The following is a 20,295-nucleotide window of genomic DNA, read 5'->3' on the forward strand; positions in this document are numbered from 1 at the left end:
ATAAATTTCAACCTAGCTCAATCCATTGCAATTTTGGCCATTTACAGGCATAAAATGTCTTTATCTTTATATATATATATATATATCTTTATATATATCTTTATATGAAAAATAACAGAAAAACATTATTCGTCATATGTCAGTAATCTACAGCAAAGGATTACAGTTTATATTTCGAAATAAAAAAGGTTTTTCTTGTTCAGCTGCAGTGTCTCGCCGTCTAAAAATTGTGACCTAATTTGAGTCCCCGTGATTGAAGAGATTTGGATCAAGATTAATCGGCTCTGATGAAGATATAAAATCCAATCCTCGAGTTTTCCGTTGCGGTCGCTAACCTTTGTACAGCCTTGGCTCCAAAGTTTCACAAGGCAATTGCAAACCACATGACGCCGTGTCCATTTTCACAAACGGTCTTCGCTTTTCATGAGAAAACACACAATACCCTCCTTCCTATCTATTACTGTTAATATGCAACACTAGCGTCCGTTAGCCTTGGTGCTAACGGTAAACGTGCAGCTGGAATACGACTCGAGACGAATACAGCTGGACCTACGACTTCACGGCAGCGTAACGCGTTGTTTCTGCTTCGCACCCTTCTGACCGGTCGACCCGGATCAGGAGACGGGGCCGAGGAGCCAATCCCTGTCAGGACCAGATGGATGTAACGCGAGGCCACCAATCAGGACACGGCACCAAAGGAAAGTGGGCGTGGCCTCAGATTTTAAGCGCCAAAACAACTCAAGCACTTACGAGAAAAAAGAGAGAAAAGCAACGAAAGAGAGACCTTTTTTATAGAAACTGAACTATGAAACCTACATATTATCACTCAAGCATATTTAAACTACTTGTATGACTCTGTTTTTGTTTTTGCGTAAGAAATTAGCGAGATTCCCGACGTTAGCGCTGGCAGGTAGCACGCGGACGGCTGTTACTGTTTCTCTTTGGGAGCTGTGAATCTTTTCTCAGTGGACGCGGTTTTGTGGGTGTTTGATTTTTTTTTTATGCAAAGTCCTCACTCTTCAGGAGAAAATAACCCAGGAACTATCAGGTATTAAAAACAGACATGTGCAGTCGAAAAGGACGTTTACCTTTTTCCTCAACGTAGCAGGACGCTAACGGCTAAACCTCAGAACAATCACAGCTGGAGTTGACGCAGCGGGTCAGATACAAACGCAGAGCAACGCCGACAAGTGAGCAGAACCTTTTCCAATGAACAGAACAACAGGACAGTGCCTGATTTAAAAGTCAGAATCATTTTAACATGATTTATAAAGCTTAGCATTAAAGGCCCTATACCTGAGGGGTTATTTGTTTACCAATAATGGAAGTTATTCTTAACTACTTTACATTACTGAAACCTGAACAATAAGTTTTTTGATACCTTTACTAAAATATTTGTCATCTAGAACCAACAATAATAAGACTTTCTATTAAATGACTTTTATTTATTTGAGCTTCAGTAGTAGCTGGTCATGTCTTATAATACAAAGTCAGATGTTTTGTCACATTCTTCATGGCTTGAGTGGCTATGCAGAAAAGACGTTCAAAATCTTTCTTCCTTGAATGTTAACGCAGAAACCAGCCATTTTGTCAGGAACTAGCAAAGATTGTCCACAGATTAACATTCGCTAAACACAATATGAAAGAGTGGAAGAAATATCAATATCATGTCGGCGTTGCTCGGCGCCAGCACAAAAAACTGCTCCTCAAACATCGAAAAATCTCCGGGAAAACAAAAAATCGAACCCAGGACTGAACTCACTCAGCGAAAACCCAGTACAATATTCTCTTTTTAGACTCACGAACCTCCCCCTGGCGCCGTGAAGAGGCCGCGGCTTCTGCTGCTGCGGAGGGGGAGGAGCTTAACCTCAAAACCTTCAACCTCTCGGGTCACGATCACGTTTTTTGTCACATCCATTTCAACATCCATTCATGAGAGTCCACGGTTTGCAAAAGTGGACGCCTTGTTTTTTTTATTACTTTGACTTTGGTTTGTATTTTGTTTTTGCCGTTTTACTTTTTGTCACATACAGCTGCTGCCAGTTCACCCCGGTGCATTCAAGGAACAAACTCCAGGAGGAAAAGTCAGATCTGAAATATGTGACGCACTTCACTGTATCCAAATGGAGTCGGGCTGCATTTGTCGTGAGCAGCTTCTCCTTATGAACAGTTTGGACACTTTTGTGAAGGTTCCCAGTCGTCCAGGGATTATCAAAAGATGGGAGCAGTATCTCTGTTAGCGCCCCCTGTGGGTGAAATGGAAGCAAATGAATGGGCAAAGATTTGCTGAGAACTTCTAATCTACATCTGAAAAAACAAATTAGGTTTTGTTCAAAAAGTCCTTAATCTTAGTATCCCACAATAAACATGGATACAATAAAACACAACTTACTTTGTGAAAGCCCTATTGAGTTTTATTCATTTGTCAGATATTTGTTTCTTCAGATAATTCACAGAAGAGTTTATAATGTCGCCGCCGCTTCAGCTTTTCTTCTGTCCCTTTTAGATTGTTATTAAATTAAATGTCTGCAACCTTCGCTGTAGTTTAATACACGGAGAGAGCGAAACATCAACACACGCTAATCTAGCTACTAATGCTAACATTAAATGTGTGTTTTAAATATAGATGTAAGATATAGCAGATGGGCAGTACACATTTCGCCCCATTCATGATAATGGTCCTGTGTTTTTGTGAAACCTTGCTCCTCCTACAGAGCATGTTCCTTAAAAGCACGTTTAATCAGGCTGAATATTTACTGATTAAAGAAGTCACAAAGGGCTTGACCGACAGCCACCAGGTGGAGCCGTTTCCCCTATAATGAGCTTCGACAGGCAATTGCAATCCATAAACTAACTCTTATGTTTTTCCATTCAAAAGCTCCCAATCGTCTTTGGATGACCCTGTATTTTCCCACAGTTCTCACTCTAGTTTGGAGTATTTTATCCCCAGAAAGAGAAAAGATTTTGTATCTGCTGCCATTAAATAAAAGCTGTCATCACTCTGTGGGGGCGGGCCCAGATGTTGCTCCCATCTACATAACTTTATAGGATACATTTTTTTTTTTTTTTTTAATAATAAATCTCCAAACACGAAGTCTCTGAATCTTGAACCAAGCCATTATTTGGTAACGACTGGATCCACAAACCTTCCATATTCATTTGATTCTTCTCCACCTTTGGCCCAGGGCTCGTCAATTTCCTAGACTTTTTCCCCTCCCCTCCGTTAGAACTCATTTTCAGAATCTGACTTTTCCTCCCAACGCTTTTCAGTTTTCTTCCAAACTGTGAAAACAGCCAAACCTCATCTTCATCATCAGAAACACTTCATTATTGTTTCTTTGCTTTACGTTTTTATGATTTTGTACCAAATATGTTTGAAACTGTTTGTTAATCTCTGACTGTTTTTAGTCTCTTTCTGTGAATCGATGCTATATGATATCCACATATGAGATTACTCTTGTTGATTCAGATATATGCTAATATATTGGGCAGGGTTCTGTTGCATGTTAAACGGTGGAGGGAGGGGCTTTAGTTTAGAAAAATGTGAAAAATGTCTTCACTTAAACCACTATCACTCACAGGACGCATCGCCAATAAAGCACTTTAAGTGTATCATTCAGCACCGCGTCATTTATTTGATTCTGACACTTCTAGGGCGCCCTGGTGTCGAACCTTTTCATTTCCACAGCACCCCTACACAAGGGCAGGGGATCTGGACAAAAATGTATAGCCTATCATGGTATAAAAAGTAAATATCACGGTAACGATATATTTGGAGATAGAATTGACACCTGTAAAAAATCACAGCTTTTAGCCAATGGGACAAATTCATTTCAAGTTATTTCATTCTCTTTATTCATTTAAATGAACTTAAATCTCTGGCTTAGAAGTAAAGGCTTAGAATAAAGGCAAAGAATGCATATTACAATCTTTGTGTGGGCAAACAAACAATATAAGTACGTAGCTTGGAGATAGCAAAAAAAAAAGGATCTCATTAGCGAACGATTAGCACGATGCTAACTTACATGGGAAAAGCCATCGAAAGCCAGCGAAATTACGAATTGGAAACTCACTAAAATGACTAAATTTGGTATCTAATGGATGCTAACATCACTATCATTTCAATACTTACAGACAGATTGGGATGTCAACTTTTCACCCAACTTTGGAGTGAGACATGGGTCGGTCCTGAGCCGGGTGGCATTTTTCTTGGCTATAATACCTCGTAATCGACCGAAATTCAAAGCAAAACATAAATATATGCTTTATGTGACTGAACATATCAGGAGATCTAAAATCTATTTGTACCTCAAAGTATGTGTCAGAGGGGAGTACTGCACCAACGCAAATGACCATTAAAAGCCATTTAAAGTGTGGGAGAGCACTTTAAGGGGGGGGTTCCCCAAGAACATTTGTACAATTCAGATGTGATTTCCTTCTGGTGGATTTTAGATCATGAATCGTACTTTTAGCTGGTCTATTTACTGGTGTTAAAGAATTAATTTTCTGGGGACCCCTTCAAATTGGGACCCTTCAGCAAATGCCCAGTGAGCCCCCTTCATCGTTACAGCTCTGACAAAAGGTACAATGAAACAGCATTGTGCATGTTTGAGGACAGTCAGTCACATGAAGGTCAGAACCACGTGTATATCACTTTATAAAACATTTGTTAGGCGTTGTTTGGATTCTACTTGAGTGTTTTAAGTCGTGTCCCTCCTGTTTCTCTGCCTCATGTCAGTCATTCTACTTATTACCAACAAAAGGCAAGCAGCATATACAGTGCCTCTCGAAAGTATTCATACACCTTGAACCTTTGCACATTTTGTCATGTTTACAACCCTAAACATAAAGATTTTATTTTCACACTAAATTATTATTTTTTTTTTTTACTGAACGTTCACACACAAGTAACAGACAACTGTGAAGTGAAAGCAAAATGATACATGATTCTGTTTTTTTTTTTTTAAATAGAAAAGTGAAAAGTGGGGCTTGCATAAGTATTCATACAGCATGAATGAATACTTTGTGGAACCCCCTTTTACTGCAATAACAGCACAAGTCTTTTGGGGTTTGACTCTACAAGGTTTGCACATGTAGAGACTGACATTTTAGCCCATTCCTCTTTACAAAACAACTCCAGCTCTGTCACATTAGAAGGAGAGTGTTTATGAACAGCAGTTTTCAGATTATTCCACAGATTTTCAATAGGATTTAGGTCAGGACTTTGACTGGGCCATTCTAACACATTAATATGTTTTTATTGAACCATTCCATTGTAGATTTATCTTTGTATTTAGGGTCATTGTCCTGCTGAAGGTGAATCTCCGCCCCAGCCTCAGTTCTCTTGTGACTCCAGCAGGTTTTCCTCCAAAATGTCTCTATATTTGGCTCCATCCATCTTCACAACTATTCTTACGGTCTCCCCAGTCCCCACTGAGGAAAATCAGCCCCACAGCATGATGCTCCCCCCCGTATATTTGACACTGGGGATGGTGCACTCAGGACGATGAGCAGTGTCAGGTTTGCTCCATACATAACGTTTTGCATTTGGGCCAAAAAGTTCAATTTTTGTCTCATCTGACCAAAGCTCCTTCTTCCACATGGAGCTGTGTCCTCCATATGACTTCTACAAACTTCAAACAGGATTTCTTATGGCCTCCTTTCAATAATGTCTTTCTTCTTCCACTCGTCCATGAAGGCCAGATCTGTGTAGATACGACTTATAGTTGTCCCATGTACAGATTCCTCCAGCTCAGCGGCAGGACTTCACAGCTCCTCCAGAGTTATCATGGGGCACTTGGTTGCATTTCTCACCAGTGCTTTCCTTGTTCAGTTTGTTAGTTTACGTGAACAGCCATGTCTTGGTAAGTTGGCAGTGGTGCTTTACTCTTTCCATTTCTGAATGATGGATTGAAAAGTTGCCCCGGGAGATGTTTAAATCTTGGGAAATCTTTGTATAACTTAATGCTGCTTTAAACTTCTCCACAGCTTTATCCCTGAGCTCTCTGGTGCTCCTTGACCTTCATGATGTTGTTTAGTGACCAATACACTCCGACCACAGCTTTGAGGGCCTAAAAGAACAGCTGAAATTATACTGAGAGTAGATTACACACAGGTGGCCTCTATTTAACCGTTAGGCCAAGGTGTGAACCTTCTGGAGTCATTAGGAATGTTATAAAGGCAATTTAATGCACTCAGAAAATGCTGTATGAATACTTATGCACGCCCCACTTTTCACTTTTCTAGTTTTTGAAAAACAACAGAATCATGTATCATTTTGCTTTCACTTCACAGTTGTCTGTTACTTGTGTGTGAACGTTCAGTAAAAAAATCAAAATAAAATCTTTATGTTTAGGGTTGTAAACATGACAAAATGTGCAAAAGTCCAAGGTGTATGAATACTTTCGAGAGGCACTGTATTTATGCACCTTGAACCTTTGCACATTTAATAAATGTAAATAATTTGCTTTGCCAACAAATTGTGTCAAAACAATCAAACAATCAGAACCAAAAATTTAAGTTGTGTTTAAATTCTTCTGCAAAAAGTATCCCTTATCCCAGACCGTCTGTCTCAAATGAATACAGGACTCGCCACCAGATGAAGGGTAAGAAACACATTTATAAGGAAGCCAAAAATGTCACGTTTTGTTTTTATTACTAATTTCCATTTTAGACAAAAGCATTTAGCTGAAATAAAAAAAAAACTTCTGGTTTTCCAAAACAGCAAGTTATTACAAGTCTCATTAATGATCAGCTTGTTTCACAAATGCAGAACATTCTTTTGTAAAGTTTAGCTCTGATTCTGCATTGACCATTTTTGAATGATGATTGTTTCAGTACTTGACTGTTTTTCCCCGTTTGCATGGTAACTAGCATCCATCAGCGCTACCTTTGGGTTTTCAATCACTAAAATGAGTTCATAATATGTTGCAGACTTTGTCTACAGATACAGCTTTCCACTCTCGGCCTCAGCCTGGGACGGGTCCAGTGCTTTAGGGGCAGGGGTTGGCCACTCGCCCCGTGAACAGCAGCGCATTGATGGTGGCCTCTCGGATGACGAGCAGGAAGGGCCGGTCCGCCATGAACACCTCTCTGTCCGGGCGGAAGGAGCGCCCGATGGCCACGACCGCAGTGGCAGCAGCCGCCTCGCTGCCCTCCTCGTTCACCTGCAGAGAGGACACGCTTTACCACATTCTGACGTCCCTCCTGATGAACATTATATCCAAGTCACTGTTTTCTCATGAGTCAATTGCATTTCAAATATTTCTGCACAGCGCCACCTACTGTCCTGGAGAATTATTAGGCTTACAAAATAAAATTGTTGGACAAATTAACTTTTACTCTTCACTTTGGAGCCGTTTTTAGGAAGAAAGTATTTTTATCTTTCAAAAGTAGAGCTAAGTAATGAGAACTCACCTCGAGGAAAGCTTTGTGATAGGCCTCTGAGATGAAGAGTGTGTCACTGCCGTCCTCCAGCATCCCTGAAGGACAAGGTTAGCATTTCATTCTCTGCTTCTTTACTCCGCGCTTTACAAAACCACCAACATGGGACGAGAAAAATCTACAATGTTGAGGGGAAAGAAAAGCTTGCCCCTCCCCACATTGCCTGCGCCTCCCCCCTGTAGCCTCTTCTCCCAGATAATGGGGAGGTATGACAGAGTGTTTCTACAATATCAGTGGTTTCTCCATCATTAAGAGATTATAAGATGATCTTTAGTGGCCACTGGATGTGTGTCCGACCCAGGGGTGTAGCACCAAATTCTGGGCCCTGTGTACAAACTATTTTGATGGGGCCCCCTGAGCCCCTTCCCCACATGTTAGTTCAGTCAATTCACATTTTATATTCAAGATTATTAGGGGCTGCACTGGGGACACAGGATTGTTTTGTTAGGTATTGAAATAGGCATGAAATAGACATCAATAATACTTTAAAATGCTAGTTTATGTTATACATGCGTTATGATCTGTTGCCTCTTGCCTGTGTGTTCCATGTGACCACTTCATGAACAAGAAAACCAATGCTACTGTCTGGTTGAATCCTACGTTTAGGTGTAGGCTACAGTGTTCTGAAAAAGCTTGAATAGTCAGGCATCAGCCATCACATACAGTTTCACTAGAACCAAGTCAAAGGAGTCTCTAAAGCTGTGCATTTATAATGAATGCGCGCGGCTTTATTTGTATAATTAATTTGGCGAACATAGCGTAAGTGACAGATGACAGGCGATCACAGTAAATAAAGGAAAGGGAAACTTCAACGAGAAAGAGTGGAGAGGGCTCTGCTTCACTCTGCGACGCAGCTCATGTTTAACTGTCATGTGTCACGAGTTTACATCCCAGGCCCAGTGTAACAGTGTTTCATAAGAGCCTGTAAGTGTGAAAGAACATGGCACCACAGAGCTCACTAACGGTTATAGGGAAAATACATCGCATAGACTCTGCATATGTCATATCAAACGGCTTTGTCTTTTGGATTTCTATGACTTCCCCATTCTCTCACCTGTCCCCTCCCCCGCGCGCACCTGTTCCCTCCCCTCTCTCACCTGCCCCCTCCTCTCTCTCACCTGCCCCCTCCTCTCTCTCACCTGCCCCCTCCTCTCTCTCACCTGCCCCCTCCTCTCTCTCACCTGTCCCCTCCCCTCTCTCACCTGCCCCCTCCTCTCTCTCACCTGCCCCCTCCTCTCTCTCACCTGTCCCCTCCCCTCTCTCACCTGCCCCCTCCCCTCTCTCACCTGTCCCCTCCCCCCTCTCACCTGTACCCTCCCCTCTCTCACCTGCCCCCTCCCCCCTCTCTCACCTGCCCCCTCCCCCGCGCACACCTGTACCCTCCCCCTCTCTCCTCCCCCTCTCTCACCTGTCCCCTCCCCTCTCTCCTCCCCCTCTCTCACCTGTACCCTCCCCCTCTCTCCTCCCCCTCTCTCACCTGTCCCCTCCCCCTCTCTCCTCCCCCTCTCTCACCTGTACCCTCCCCCTCTCTCCTCCCCCTCTCTCACCTGTACCCTCCCCCTCTCTCCTCCCCTCTCTCACCTGTACCCTCCCCTCCCTCACCTGTCCCCTCCCCTCTCTCACCTGCCCCCTCCCCCTCTGTCCTCCCCCTCTCTCACCTGTCCCCTCCCCTCTCTCCTCCCCTCTCTCACCTGTCCCCTCCCCCCTCTCTCACCTGCCCCCTCCCCCTCTGTCCTCCCCCTCTCTCACCTGTCCCCTCCCCTCTCTCCTCCCCTCTCTCACCTGTACCCTCCCCCTCTCTCCTCCCCCTCTCTCACCTGTCCCCTCCCCTCTCTCACCTGTCTCCTCCCCCCTCTCTCACCTGTCCCCTCCCCCCTCTCACCTGTCCCCTCCCCTCTCTCACCTGTACCCTCCCCCTCTCTCCTCCCCCTCTCTCACCTGTACCCTCCCCCTCTCTCCTCCCCCTCTCTCACCTGTCCCCTCCCCTCTCTCACCTGTCCCCTCCCCTCTCTCACCTGTCCCCTCCCCCCTCTCACCTGGCAGACTGGCCCGCTCGGCGCTGAACAGGTCGCTCAGTCCCATAGCCGCCAGTTTGTCTTTGAGACTGAAACTGTCCTCCACTGTAAAGCGCGGCACGTGCACCGACACCGTGGTCTCCGTCATGGAGTCCATCCAGGCGGTCAGCCTCTGCAGGTCCAGGCGCTCCTCGATCTGACAAAGACAGGACATTTATATTCAGGAGTGCGGCGCTGATGCCAGTTTCAGAACCAGGTTGTTTTGGCTTTTGGAGCCAAAGGCGTATATTTTCGGAATAGAGCAGATCTATATTAAAACTCTAGCTCTAAAACTCTGTTGCCATGGTAGCTAAATGTCCAGCTCTGGTGGCCATGTTGACACTGCCCATTCTACACGTGAAATGACTCTCCTCATTTACATCGATGTTTTGACTTTTATATGTGCGTGTTCCAGATCTGGCGTCCATGTTTGACCAATCAAATGGGAAAAATATATAATCATTTTGAATTTGGTTCATTAAAGTCGGCCCCGGATAAAGCGGAAGAAAATGGATGGATGGATAAAGTCGGCATTTTGAGTATTTGGTGTAAAATAAACGTAATAATCAATGATGGATGTATCATACCGTGTGATCCTCTAATTCTGTCTAAAACAGAGCCCAGGGCTGTGTTTCTGAGGCTATTATCATTTATTTTTTATATGGACTGAACAATAGCTTTGGAAGAAGCATTGTTGTAAATGTTCTAGAAAGACTGCTCATTTTCATTCAATTCACATTATCTGCACGAGAGCCAAAAACAAAATCATTAGAATTTGGCTAATTGGATAAATGTGAGATGGCATTTGCCACATTTGCCATGCTACAGCTAGAATGGCCTATTTGGTGTTTTATAGAGTTCGGGCTGGAATGTTATACATCCCTGTTACCATGGAGAGCCGCCATGTTTGTGGGTACTGGCAAACATTTTCTATAGACCAACATTGTTTAAAACAGTATAAGACGGAACACAAATCTGTGAAACTGGTGATGAAAGGCGATAGAAGTGTTCTGTGATTGGTCACCTGCGACAGGGGCGTGTCGGGGTGTGGCAGGATGAGCACCATGGTGATGTCGTCCCCCCTGTAGGCCATCTCCAGTAACTGCACCTTCTCCTCGGGCAGGTCTCTGTAGCGGAAGCGCGTCTCCTGGTACATCATGTTCACGGAGCAGGTCTGCACCGGCGACACGTGGAAATCTGACGCAAACACGTTGTCTTTGTCGAACTTCTGCTTCCACAGGCCCTAAAATGAGGAGATACAAACATTACGAGGCTCTCCAGGGAATCACAACTTTGTCAACAGCCTAGAAGTTAAAAATGAGTTGATGCAGCTAAGAACATAGAAATAAAATGAAGTGGTGTTTAGCATTGCCTCAAACATTGCGAATAATGAATGATCCAGATGTTTTCAGCTGTTGTCAACCATAGACCACCTTTAGGGGATGTCAAAGCCTTGTTAGAAATCATTAATGAATATACAGACCTTTGAGATTTGACTCTTTACAATCAGTCATTGTCCAGTGAAGTTTCTGCCTTTTGAAGGGGGAGAAAGCCTCTAAATGTCATCTTCTAATATGTTAATGATGGAGAAACCACAGAAATTATACTAATCCCAAGATTGGATTCAGCCTGACATTGAAACACTACGAAAAGTGAATATCAAGCATTGGTCTAAATAATCTTGCTTGAAATAAGAAACTTTGAGGCTCTACCAGTGCTCAATCCCCCAAATACTTCCAATAATACCCACTTCAGGATTTTCAGTGACTTATTTTACATAAACATGGCCCACCAACCCAACAAATAATAAAAACGGGTAAATTGAGTATCAGTGCATTGTTATGAAGTCAAACTAAAGATTGAACCCACATTTATTTAAAACTATTATTTTATGAGTGAAATATTAGACAAATGAATGTCATGAATGTCCCCAAAGGACCACGAGTGCAACTATTCGTTCTCATTCAAACATATGAGAAAGTTCAAAAATTGCACTAATACTAAATTTGGACTAATTCCACTTGGAAACTGACCAGAGAGTCCGAGTTATCCTCACAATTAGATTTTGGATTTTTATTTTAATGTAGTATCAGGCCATTAGTCTGAAGTTACACTAAAGATAGAACGCAAATTTATTGAAACATTTTATGACTGAAATATTACAGGAACAATCGGGACCATGAGTGTGACTCTGCAGAATGGAGCACACAAGTGTTAAACAGTGTTTCTGTACTACTATAACACATGACAGATATTTACTGAACATTGGACAGTGATACAGTGAGTGCTAACCACTGAACCCTGGGAGTGAAAGAAGAAAACACATTTATAAGAAATGAGCTGATCCCGACTGAGACACAAGACTTAGACGTCACATTCTGTCATTGAATCAATGAAAATGTTGCTCCTGGTTTTGGTGGCATAGGGGTTGGCTTCACCAGCCAGTCACAAGATGGCCGCCATGTTTGCCACGTCAATGAGTGTCATGTCTGATCTAGAGTTTTATTAAAGAGCTTTGAGTTAGGCCTGTATCATTTGGTACTTTTTAACTTTTACTGGAGTAATATTGTAATGAAGTATCTTTACTCTTGCGTGAGTAACACAATGTATGCAACAACTGGAACATATATCAGACAGTTACTCACAGTACTCAAGAAACAAGTACTTTTTTACTTTTACTTGAGTATTTATTTGGGTCTCTACTTTTTCCTTATACTTGAGTGTAATTATTTCAAAGTAACGTTACTCTTACTTGGGTAAATATTCTGGCTCCTCTACTCACCTCTGGGAATGATTCAAGCTCCACTAACAACAGTGGTTCTTAAGCTGATGTATTCAGTCCACATAACCCTTTATCAACAAACTCCAGTCATGCAGGAAGTCCGACCCAGAGCCTCCGACCCAGAGCCTCCGACCCAGAGCCACCGACCCAGAGCCTCCCACCCAGAGCCTCCGACCCAGAACCTCCCACCCAGAGCCTCCGACCCAGAGCCTCCCACCCAGAGCCTCTGACCCAGAGCCTCCCACCTAGAGCCTCCCACCCAGAGCCTCCCACCCAGAGCCTCCCACCCAGAGCCTCCCACCCAGAGCCTCCCACCCAGAGCCTCCCACCCAGAGCCTCCCACCCAGAGCCTCCGACCCAGAGCCTCCCACCCAGAGCCTCCCACCCAGAGCCTCCCACCCAGAGCCTCCGACCCAGAGCCTCCCACCCAGAGCCTCTGACCCAGAGCCTCCCACCCAGAGCCTCCCACCCAGAGCCTCCCACCCAGAGCCTCCCACCCAGAGCCTCCCACCCAGAGCCTCCGACCCAGAGCCTCCGACCCAGAGCCTCCGACCCAGAGCCTCCCACCCAGAGCCTCCGACCCAGAGCCTCAGACCCAGAGCCTCCCACCCAGAGCCTCCCACCCAGAGCCTCCCACCCAGAGCCTCCCACCCAGAGCCTCCGACCCAGAGCCTCCCACCCAGAGCCTCCCACCCAGAGCCTCCCACCCAGAGCCTCCCACCCAGAGCCTCCCACCCAGAGCCTCCCACCCAGAGCCTCCCACCCAGAGCCTCCCACCCAGAGCCTCCCACCCAGAGCCTCCGACCCAGAGCCTCCCACCCAGAGCCTCTGACCCAGAGCCTCCCACCCAGAGCCTCCCACCCAGAGCCTCCCACCCAGAGCCTCCTCACGGGGTCACACTCTGCCAGCGTTACCTTGAAGTAGATGGTGTTGACGAGCACGAGCACCGTGGTGGAGTCCAGAGCGCCCGGCGGCAGAGTGTGCTGGATGCGGTTCTCCGTTTTGTTGGAGATCCACTCGTTTATGGTCACGCGAGACTCCTCCGGGTTTTCCTGCGTGGAGGAGGCGTTAAGAACATGAACAGAGGGTGAGTGTCACTCCCAACGACAACACAGCAGTATGACCTGCAGGGATTCACTGTCAAGCCAAGATTTTGCCAAACAATTATTTCAGATTTTGTCTAGTTCACAAAATATTCAAGCATATTTAGTCAACTAAATCTAAAACATATGGGGCCAGATCTTGTGGCGGCGCACGGGGCGGCGCAGGCTCTTGGCGAATTATTTTCCGAGTGGCGGCGCTATATGTGCCATTGGCCTCCGCCACCTGTGAGGGGGCGTCACAAGAGGAGGCGACTGCACTGATGGAAACACGGCTGACATTCACTTCCTGGTTTACATTGCGCTGTCTTGCGTTCTTTCTTAAGCCTTAGGCTCTCACAGGTCAAACTAAAAACTTTATTTACCCCATCGTGAGCTAAACCATGTTCACGTCTCCAGAGAAACAGAGCTACAGCGTCCGCTGTGGCGCGGATCGGCCGCGCTCGGCATGAACGCGAAGCAAAACAAAAGCACATGTTCACCCCCCACTCCCACACAACCACACAACCACTCTCCTGGACGCGGAGTCGATCTGGTTGGAGGAAAATGTGTGTCTCCACCCACTTAAATGCGCTAAGTCTGGAATGGCAAGATCACAAAGTGCTGCTACTGAGGCAACATGTCACGCTATCGTCTCCGTTTTGAGACACAAGATCGGGCCCATTGAGTCAAGCGTACATTTAGAGAAAGGCAGAGAAAACATCTATGGAGATTGTTGAAACTATGAAAAGTGGCATAAGAACTGCCCCTGCATTATTCAAAACTGCAACAACTGTGGGTAACTGTTGCCTTTGAGGAAGAACAGGTCAGAGATTGTAATCAGTGATCTCTTAAACCTTTGACAAAATCAAACACCTGCACACGTCAGGGCTAAGTTTAATAGTGAAACAGAGAGCGTTTCCACAAGGACCGTGGAGCAATGTCAGAAGGCGATGTGGTCTTATGAGACCAGACAGATGAAGAAGACCTTTGGGGACAGTGTCATGATCTGGGGTCACTACACTTGGTCAGGTCTAGGTTCAGCAACACTATGTGCCCAAAGAATTGTTTGGCTAAATCTGGAATTAGACTAAACTAAAGCTGAGCACAAACTTCACGATTTTGTCAGTGAAGTTTCGCTTAAGCTAAATAGTCTGACTCCGAACACACTAAGCAGCTAAACTGTGGTTGAAATGTGGCTGGATAAAGCTGTTCTTGTGAACATTTGGTGATATAATGTGCGGTTTGGCGTGGCTCGTGGGGCTGTGACCATCAGTTTGTTGTTTGTGCTCCTGTTATGACAGAGTTTCTGTGTTTCTGTCAGTATTTCACTCTGTCATTGGCCGCTGCCTTTTGTGTGTGTCACTTTTGGGACGGTTACATCACCCACACTTCTCCTGTATGTTTGATTATCTGTATGTTTGATTATCTGTGCCTGACGTTGTGGTGTCTTTCTGCCACCAGTTCCCGGGTGTGGGCCCCTCCTTTAGCATGACGCACGTGTGCTGCTCTTGTATTTGTCGTGATCGATTCAATCCAGGTTTGCCTGACTTGCACCGGGGCCGTGCGCCGCTACACTATGCCCCTGCTTGAACTTATCAAGACTCGGGAAATGTCACGCCGACTGAGTATTACAGCAAAATCGTCCAAAGAAATTGTGTAGTGTGTGCTCAGCAACCTTGAAGTTGAGCGGCAGCAGCTTGGCCCCGTACACCGTCTCGCTGATGTTCTGATACGTCTCGTTGAACATCAGACTCTTCTCTCCGAACAGTCTGTTGGCGGAGATCAGCTCCGTCGTCTCGTCCTTCTTCCTGAACAGCCGGCAGTTCAGTTTGGCGAAGAAGAAGTGCACCTGGTCAGACGTCTTTTCCTTGATTGTGTCAAACTCGAAAACCTCAAAGTAGAAAAGGGCAGAGCAGAAAAGGTTTCATAAGTTTCTTAAAGTTGCCCAGGCGCTTGTTCCGGAGTCACCTTCATGATCTGCTGGAGCGTTTCATTGCATGCGCCCAGTTTGGTCATGGCGAAGGCGGTGGAGACGCTGATGGGCGACAGGAAGATGTTCTCGGATGAGGAGCGTCCTGCGCTCAGCTGTTTGAACAGGGACAGAGCGAAGCGGCCGTTGGCCCGGGACAGCTCCCACACGCGCGGGTTGGTGTTCTCTGGGACAGGGTCAGGGGGCGCTGTGGAGAAAGACCCAGAGAATGGGTGGATCACAAATCTGTCAGGTCACAGAGTCAAAGAGCATGATGTTTTTTTAAATTGTAATTATGACTTAGTTTGATGGATAATATCTGTGGGAAGTTTTAATCATTGTTTTTCTTCAGTGAAGGAGCAATTTGATGAGTAAAAGTTTTGGGGGAAAGTTGCTTTGATGTATATGTTTAAGTTTGTGGTATACAGTAGATAGAAGGAAAGTTAGAGAGAATAATGCTGTGTTCATGTGTTCACATTGTCCCCATTTGGTTTGTGTGTATGTGCTTTTTATGTGAAACGGTCTTTTATCACTAATAAGCGTTTAAATGAGCTGCCAACCTAAATGTGGCATTAGCCACTCAAAAGCTAAACTTTGTTTTGTTCATTTTATAAAAATATCACGGACATTTCTCTCTCACAATTATATTGCTTCGAGGACAACAACAGCTCACACTAAACTCCATAAAGTAGTTAGAGTATGTGTTATATATGTGTTATATGAGTATGTGTTATATGTGTTTTAAACCTGTAGAAAGCCTCTATAATATGGCCTAAAGAAAGTTTAAAACCAAAAAACAGATTTCACCACTGCAACATTTTTCTTTAAATACAGTTTTTCTTTTCATTAACATTGTAAAAGTGTTTTTTAAATGTATAAATGAACCGGCCCCGGAGTCTTTGAGAGAGGGAGTACCTGCAGAGCTCCATGTCCACACGATCACACTCACATGGAGACTGTGTGGGCTTTTAAAGGAAACATCTTTAATCCAATCTGCATTTTCAGTGAAAAGAGCCAATCGGTGGAACTTTTTCCCCGTCAAATGAAAATCTTTGACAATATTTGTTATTATCATGTTTGCAAAGCCTGTAAATGTCATCATCCTCTCATTCCTCTACGGCGCCTTGTACTTTTAACTCTAAAAGCTGTGCTGCATGTTAGCTTTTGCTGTGGTACAATGATGCACAAGTCAGAATTCTGTCACAGTTCGTCAATGCTTTGTATCTGTCCCTAGAAAATAAAAATAATAGTAATACTGCGGTACATAAATCCACAATAAGGAATGTAAATAGTAATAAGGAATGTAAATAGTATGTATTTGTTTATGTGAAATAAAGAATGTGAATGTGGCGTGTTTTCTGCACAGGTCACCTGTCCCGCCGGCTGCTGTGGGCTCCTCTGTGTCCGGAGTCCTGTAAACGCAGCGCGGCTCCAGAGGCAGGTCTTTGGGTTTAGAGCTGCAGATGTCGGAGAGAGAGAGGGAGAGAGAGGGGAGGAGGAGGAGAGCGAGGAGAGGGTGGAGAGAGAGGAGCACACGCATCCTGCAGAGAGACAAACATCAGCTCACTTATTAAAGCAACACCTCCAATTCTAAACAACACATAAAAAACCTGACCTAAAGTTAGAGTAAAGATGTATGTGGAGGATGTGCCGTGTTTTCAAAGAATAAACACAAATATGAGTAAGCAAGTCTTGTAGTATGTCAACATCAAGCTTTAGGCGCCAAAACCTTTAGCCCGGTACTTTCTAGCTACAGTTTCTTCAAATACTCAAGTAAGTGTACGTATATAACTCAATACTCGACTCTTAATATTTCAGTAGAGACCAAAGCTAAAACGTTTTTCTCATGAAGTGTTTTAATGCCACAAATGCAAAAGACATTTCATTTCTAAAGATTTGCGAGCTTTCCATCAAACAGAGGGATGAGGGGAGATTTTTCCAAAACAAACCGGACAGCTTCTACTACTTCTACTTCTACTTCAACTTAACCGTTCTAACACAGTATCATCCTTTGAATTGAAACACAAAATAACATAGTGCATTGCATCTCCTAATGATACTTCTGCGATATACTTTAAAGGCCAGTGTGTCAGGAAATGACTGCCAGTGTTTGGTGTGCGTGTGGGCGGTTGGCTGCATTCACCAATTGTGTAAGTGCATCCTGTGTTTTTACCTTTATTTGAGCTGTAGCCAAAACTGCAGTTCAACTGATACTTTTTGACAAACTGAAGTTAGAAGAGTCGAGCTTTGTCGTTAGAGATAGTTTAAAAGTCTTTTTTGTGCTTTTGTTTTTGCTTGATTAAAATGGACACAACAAGCGTGTGCACCCGCGGGAGTCGAACCACTGACCCTTCAGTCACAAGAGCACCTGCTCTGCTCTCTGCACCTCAGTGAGCTGCTGCCTCATAAGATCTGTGCTCTACAAAAAAAACTGCTTTTAAAGACGTTTATGGCCTTGATTTAGTCCTTTATTTGCAGTTTTGTAAACTGAGTCGCTGACTGTCTCATTTATATTAGTTAATGCTCCAATCATTAAAAGCTTTGAAAACCAATGGTACCAACAAACCCATTCATGTCAAATGTATCTGTCTTTAATGGCACATAAAAGCCCTAAACAAAAACATTTGAATGTCACTATTCCTGCAAACAGACATATAAAGGCAAAAGGTTATATTTAAAAGCAAACTGCACACAACATTTGTGAAAATGTACGACACATTTTGGATCATATTCACTTCATTTTAGAACAGTTTATTCAATGACTTTACGCAAACCAGATCACAAAATCTGCAGAAAAACAATAGCCTCCATCTTGGTTAAACAGGAGTAGAGGAAGTTGGGAGGGCATCTGACATAAATCAAAAATCCAGATAAAATCCTACCTGAAAAGATGAATTTGCAAACTTTCCGCTGTACTTGGCGAGCCGAGAGTTCTCTACAGGAGCAGGGCTGAAGCGGGTCACTGTCCCTCAGAGCACAGGCCGACCTTCGGACTCAATCGATTCTCTCCGGTCAACGTCAAAAACATCTGAATCATTCAGACTTTTACACGGAGGAAAGTTCACACTGGACTGACTGGACACAAGAACATCTGCTGTTCCTCTGCTTCACAAACAACATATGCAGATTTCTTGTTTTCGTGGCATCAAAGATATATTGTGTGGGTATCTAAAAGCAATATTAAAGGAACAGGCCACCGTTTTTACATACTGAGATATGTTCTTACCTTAGCTTTGACGAGTTCTTTAGGACCTGTCTGATCTTCCCCCGTGCCTTCAGTCAAGATAGAAGCTACCAAGGGAGAACTATAATGTAAGGCATAGTAATACCAAGAATAGTTTGGCATCCGCGCAGTAATCTTCACTTTACTGCGCGGATGCCAAACTACTATTTTCTTTACTCATGTAAGAAACTTATACTTTGGTATAAAACATTCCAAGCCAGTCGCACCCACAAACACATCAGTTCACTGTCAGTAGACCAAATGTAGGAGCCAGTTTATCTGTTACTCTTTGTTTGGGGAAACAGCTCCACCTTGTGGCCGTATATCATCCCTTTAAGGACTTCTTTAATCAGTAAATATTGATTAAAGAGAAGCTCAGTTCCGTGACTACGATGCAAAGGGCCGCATTAGCCGCCATTGCTGTATTACCTCCATTTAGTGGCGGCAGAAAAAGCTAGTTCTCCATTAGAAAGCATTGCTCTTTACACACGTTTTAAACAGAGTAAGGCCTGGTCCCTAATTATGTGAAACTTTCTACAGCTAGTTAGATATTGCTTCTGTGATAACACTGGGCTAGGCACAATTAAAGAAACCAGGCGGGTTTTGTAAGGAACATTTTAGAATTGTTGTATACCAGCCATTCCCAAAGTCTTATCGATCTGAAAATCGGTCAGGGCCCCCCAATAAGTTTACTCTTTTCTGAGAAATATATGATTTTACAGCTGAAATTACATGAAAAGCGTAGAAGAATAGGTTACTTAACTTGAAAAAAAGGCTCCCGCACACTGTCTCACTCTTTTACGTGGCTTTTATTACAGTAACGTTTCAGTTACAGTAACGTTCAAGTTGATTTGTTTAAGCGCTTTAGACAAATAAAGTTGAGATATTTCTTTAAAAGCCACAAAGTCTCGAAAGAATCTATGACTCCTTTTAGACCTAAGAGCACATTTTGTCCTCAGGTATCCAATCCCTCGATAAACACCTTCTGCAGACTTGTGGAAAGGGAAGTGTTGGAAAACTGTAAAAATCCTCAACCATACACTGACAATCACACAAAAGAGGAAACAAATGCGTTGGAGGAATTGATGCATGATAAAGACATTATCATAAAACCAGCTGATAAGGGCGGGGCTATAGTTACACAGGACACTGAAATATATGAAAGAGGTCCTATCACAACTGTCTAACACAGCCCACTACAAAAAACTCCATACAGACCCTAGACGATTCACTGTTGTCTCCACTATCGGAATATGTGGACTTTATTTTAAATCAAAGACAGGTGCAGAACCTCCCAGCCTTCCTAAAAGACTCGACGGATTTCATTAACAAAATATCAGATATACCCGATCTGATGACACGTATTTATGTACACTTGATGTCTCGAGCCTTTACATGAATATTCCACACGAAGAAGGTCTAGACGCCATGAATTATTATCTAGAGAAACGGGAGGACACCGAAATGTCATCTACATCTTCCTGACACAGTTGGAAAACCTTTGTCATGAAGTACAACTACTTCAGCTTCAACAGGACGTTTTATCAACAAATGTCTGGGACCAGCGTGGGGACAATATTTGATAATTTGGACCCACAGAACCACAACCACTTTGCCAGCTGCTCAGTTTAAACACGTTTAAGTCTCCTCTATTAATTATCTGAAGTAAAAATGTCTTCCTTCGCATTTTACTTCATTTACAAGAGTAGAATGAACCGTCACAATATGGCCGCCAAAGCCAG

The 20,295-nt window shown here is 43.8% G+C and overlaps 1 protein-coding gene across 1 annotated transcript; it reads right to left on the minus strand.

Annotated features, from left to right (window-relative positions):
* Positions 1 to 6,992: 6,992 nt before the first annotated feature.
* Positions 6,993 to 18,316, minus strand: serpinc1 (serpin peptidase inhibitor, clade C (antithrombin), member 1; the record flags this gene model as incomplete). The annotated part of the gene is made up of 9 exons (XM_079580816.1): positions 18,213 to 18,316; positions 16,702 to 16,871; positions 15,330 to 15,538; positions 15,037 to 15,252; positions 13,194 to 13,331; positions 10,522 to 10,740; positions 9,480 to 9,654; positions 7,417 to 7,481; positions 6,993 to 7,166 (listed from the first exon to the last, which is right to left on the minus strand). The coding sequence occupies exons 2-9, from the start codon at positions 16,868 to 16,870 to the stop codon at positions 6,993 to 6,995; spliced, it is 1,365 nt and encodes a 454-aa protein (XP_079436942.1). The 5' UTR covers position 16,871; positions 18,213 to 18,316.
* Between the last annotated feature and the right edge of the window lie 1,979 nt (positions 18,317 to 20,295).

The sequence above is a fragment of the Gobius niger genome (assembly GCF_951799975.1).
Source record: "Gobius niger genome assembly, chromosome: 22".
NCBI classification, from domain to species: domain Eukaryota; kingdom Metazoa; phylum Chordata; class Actinopteri; order Gobiiformes; family Gobiidae; genus Gobius; species Gobius niger.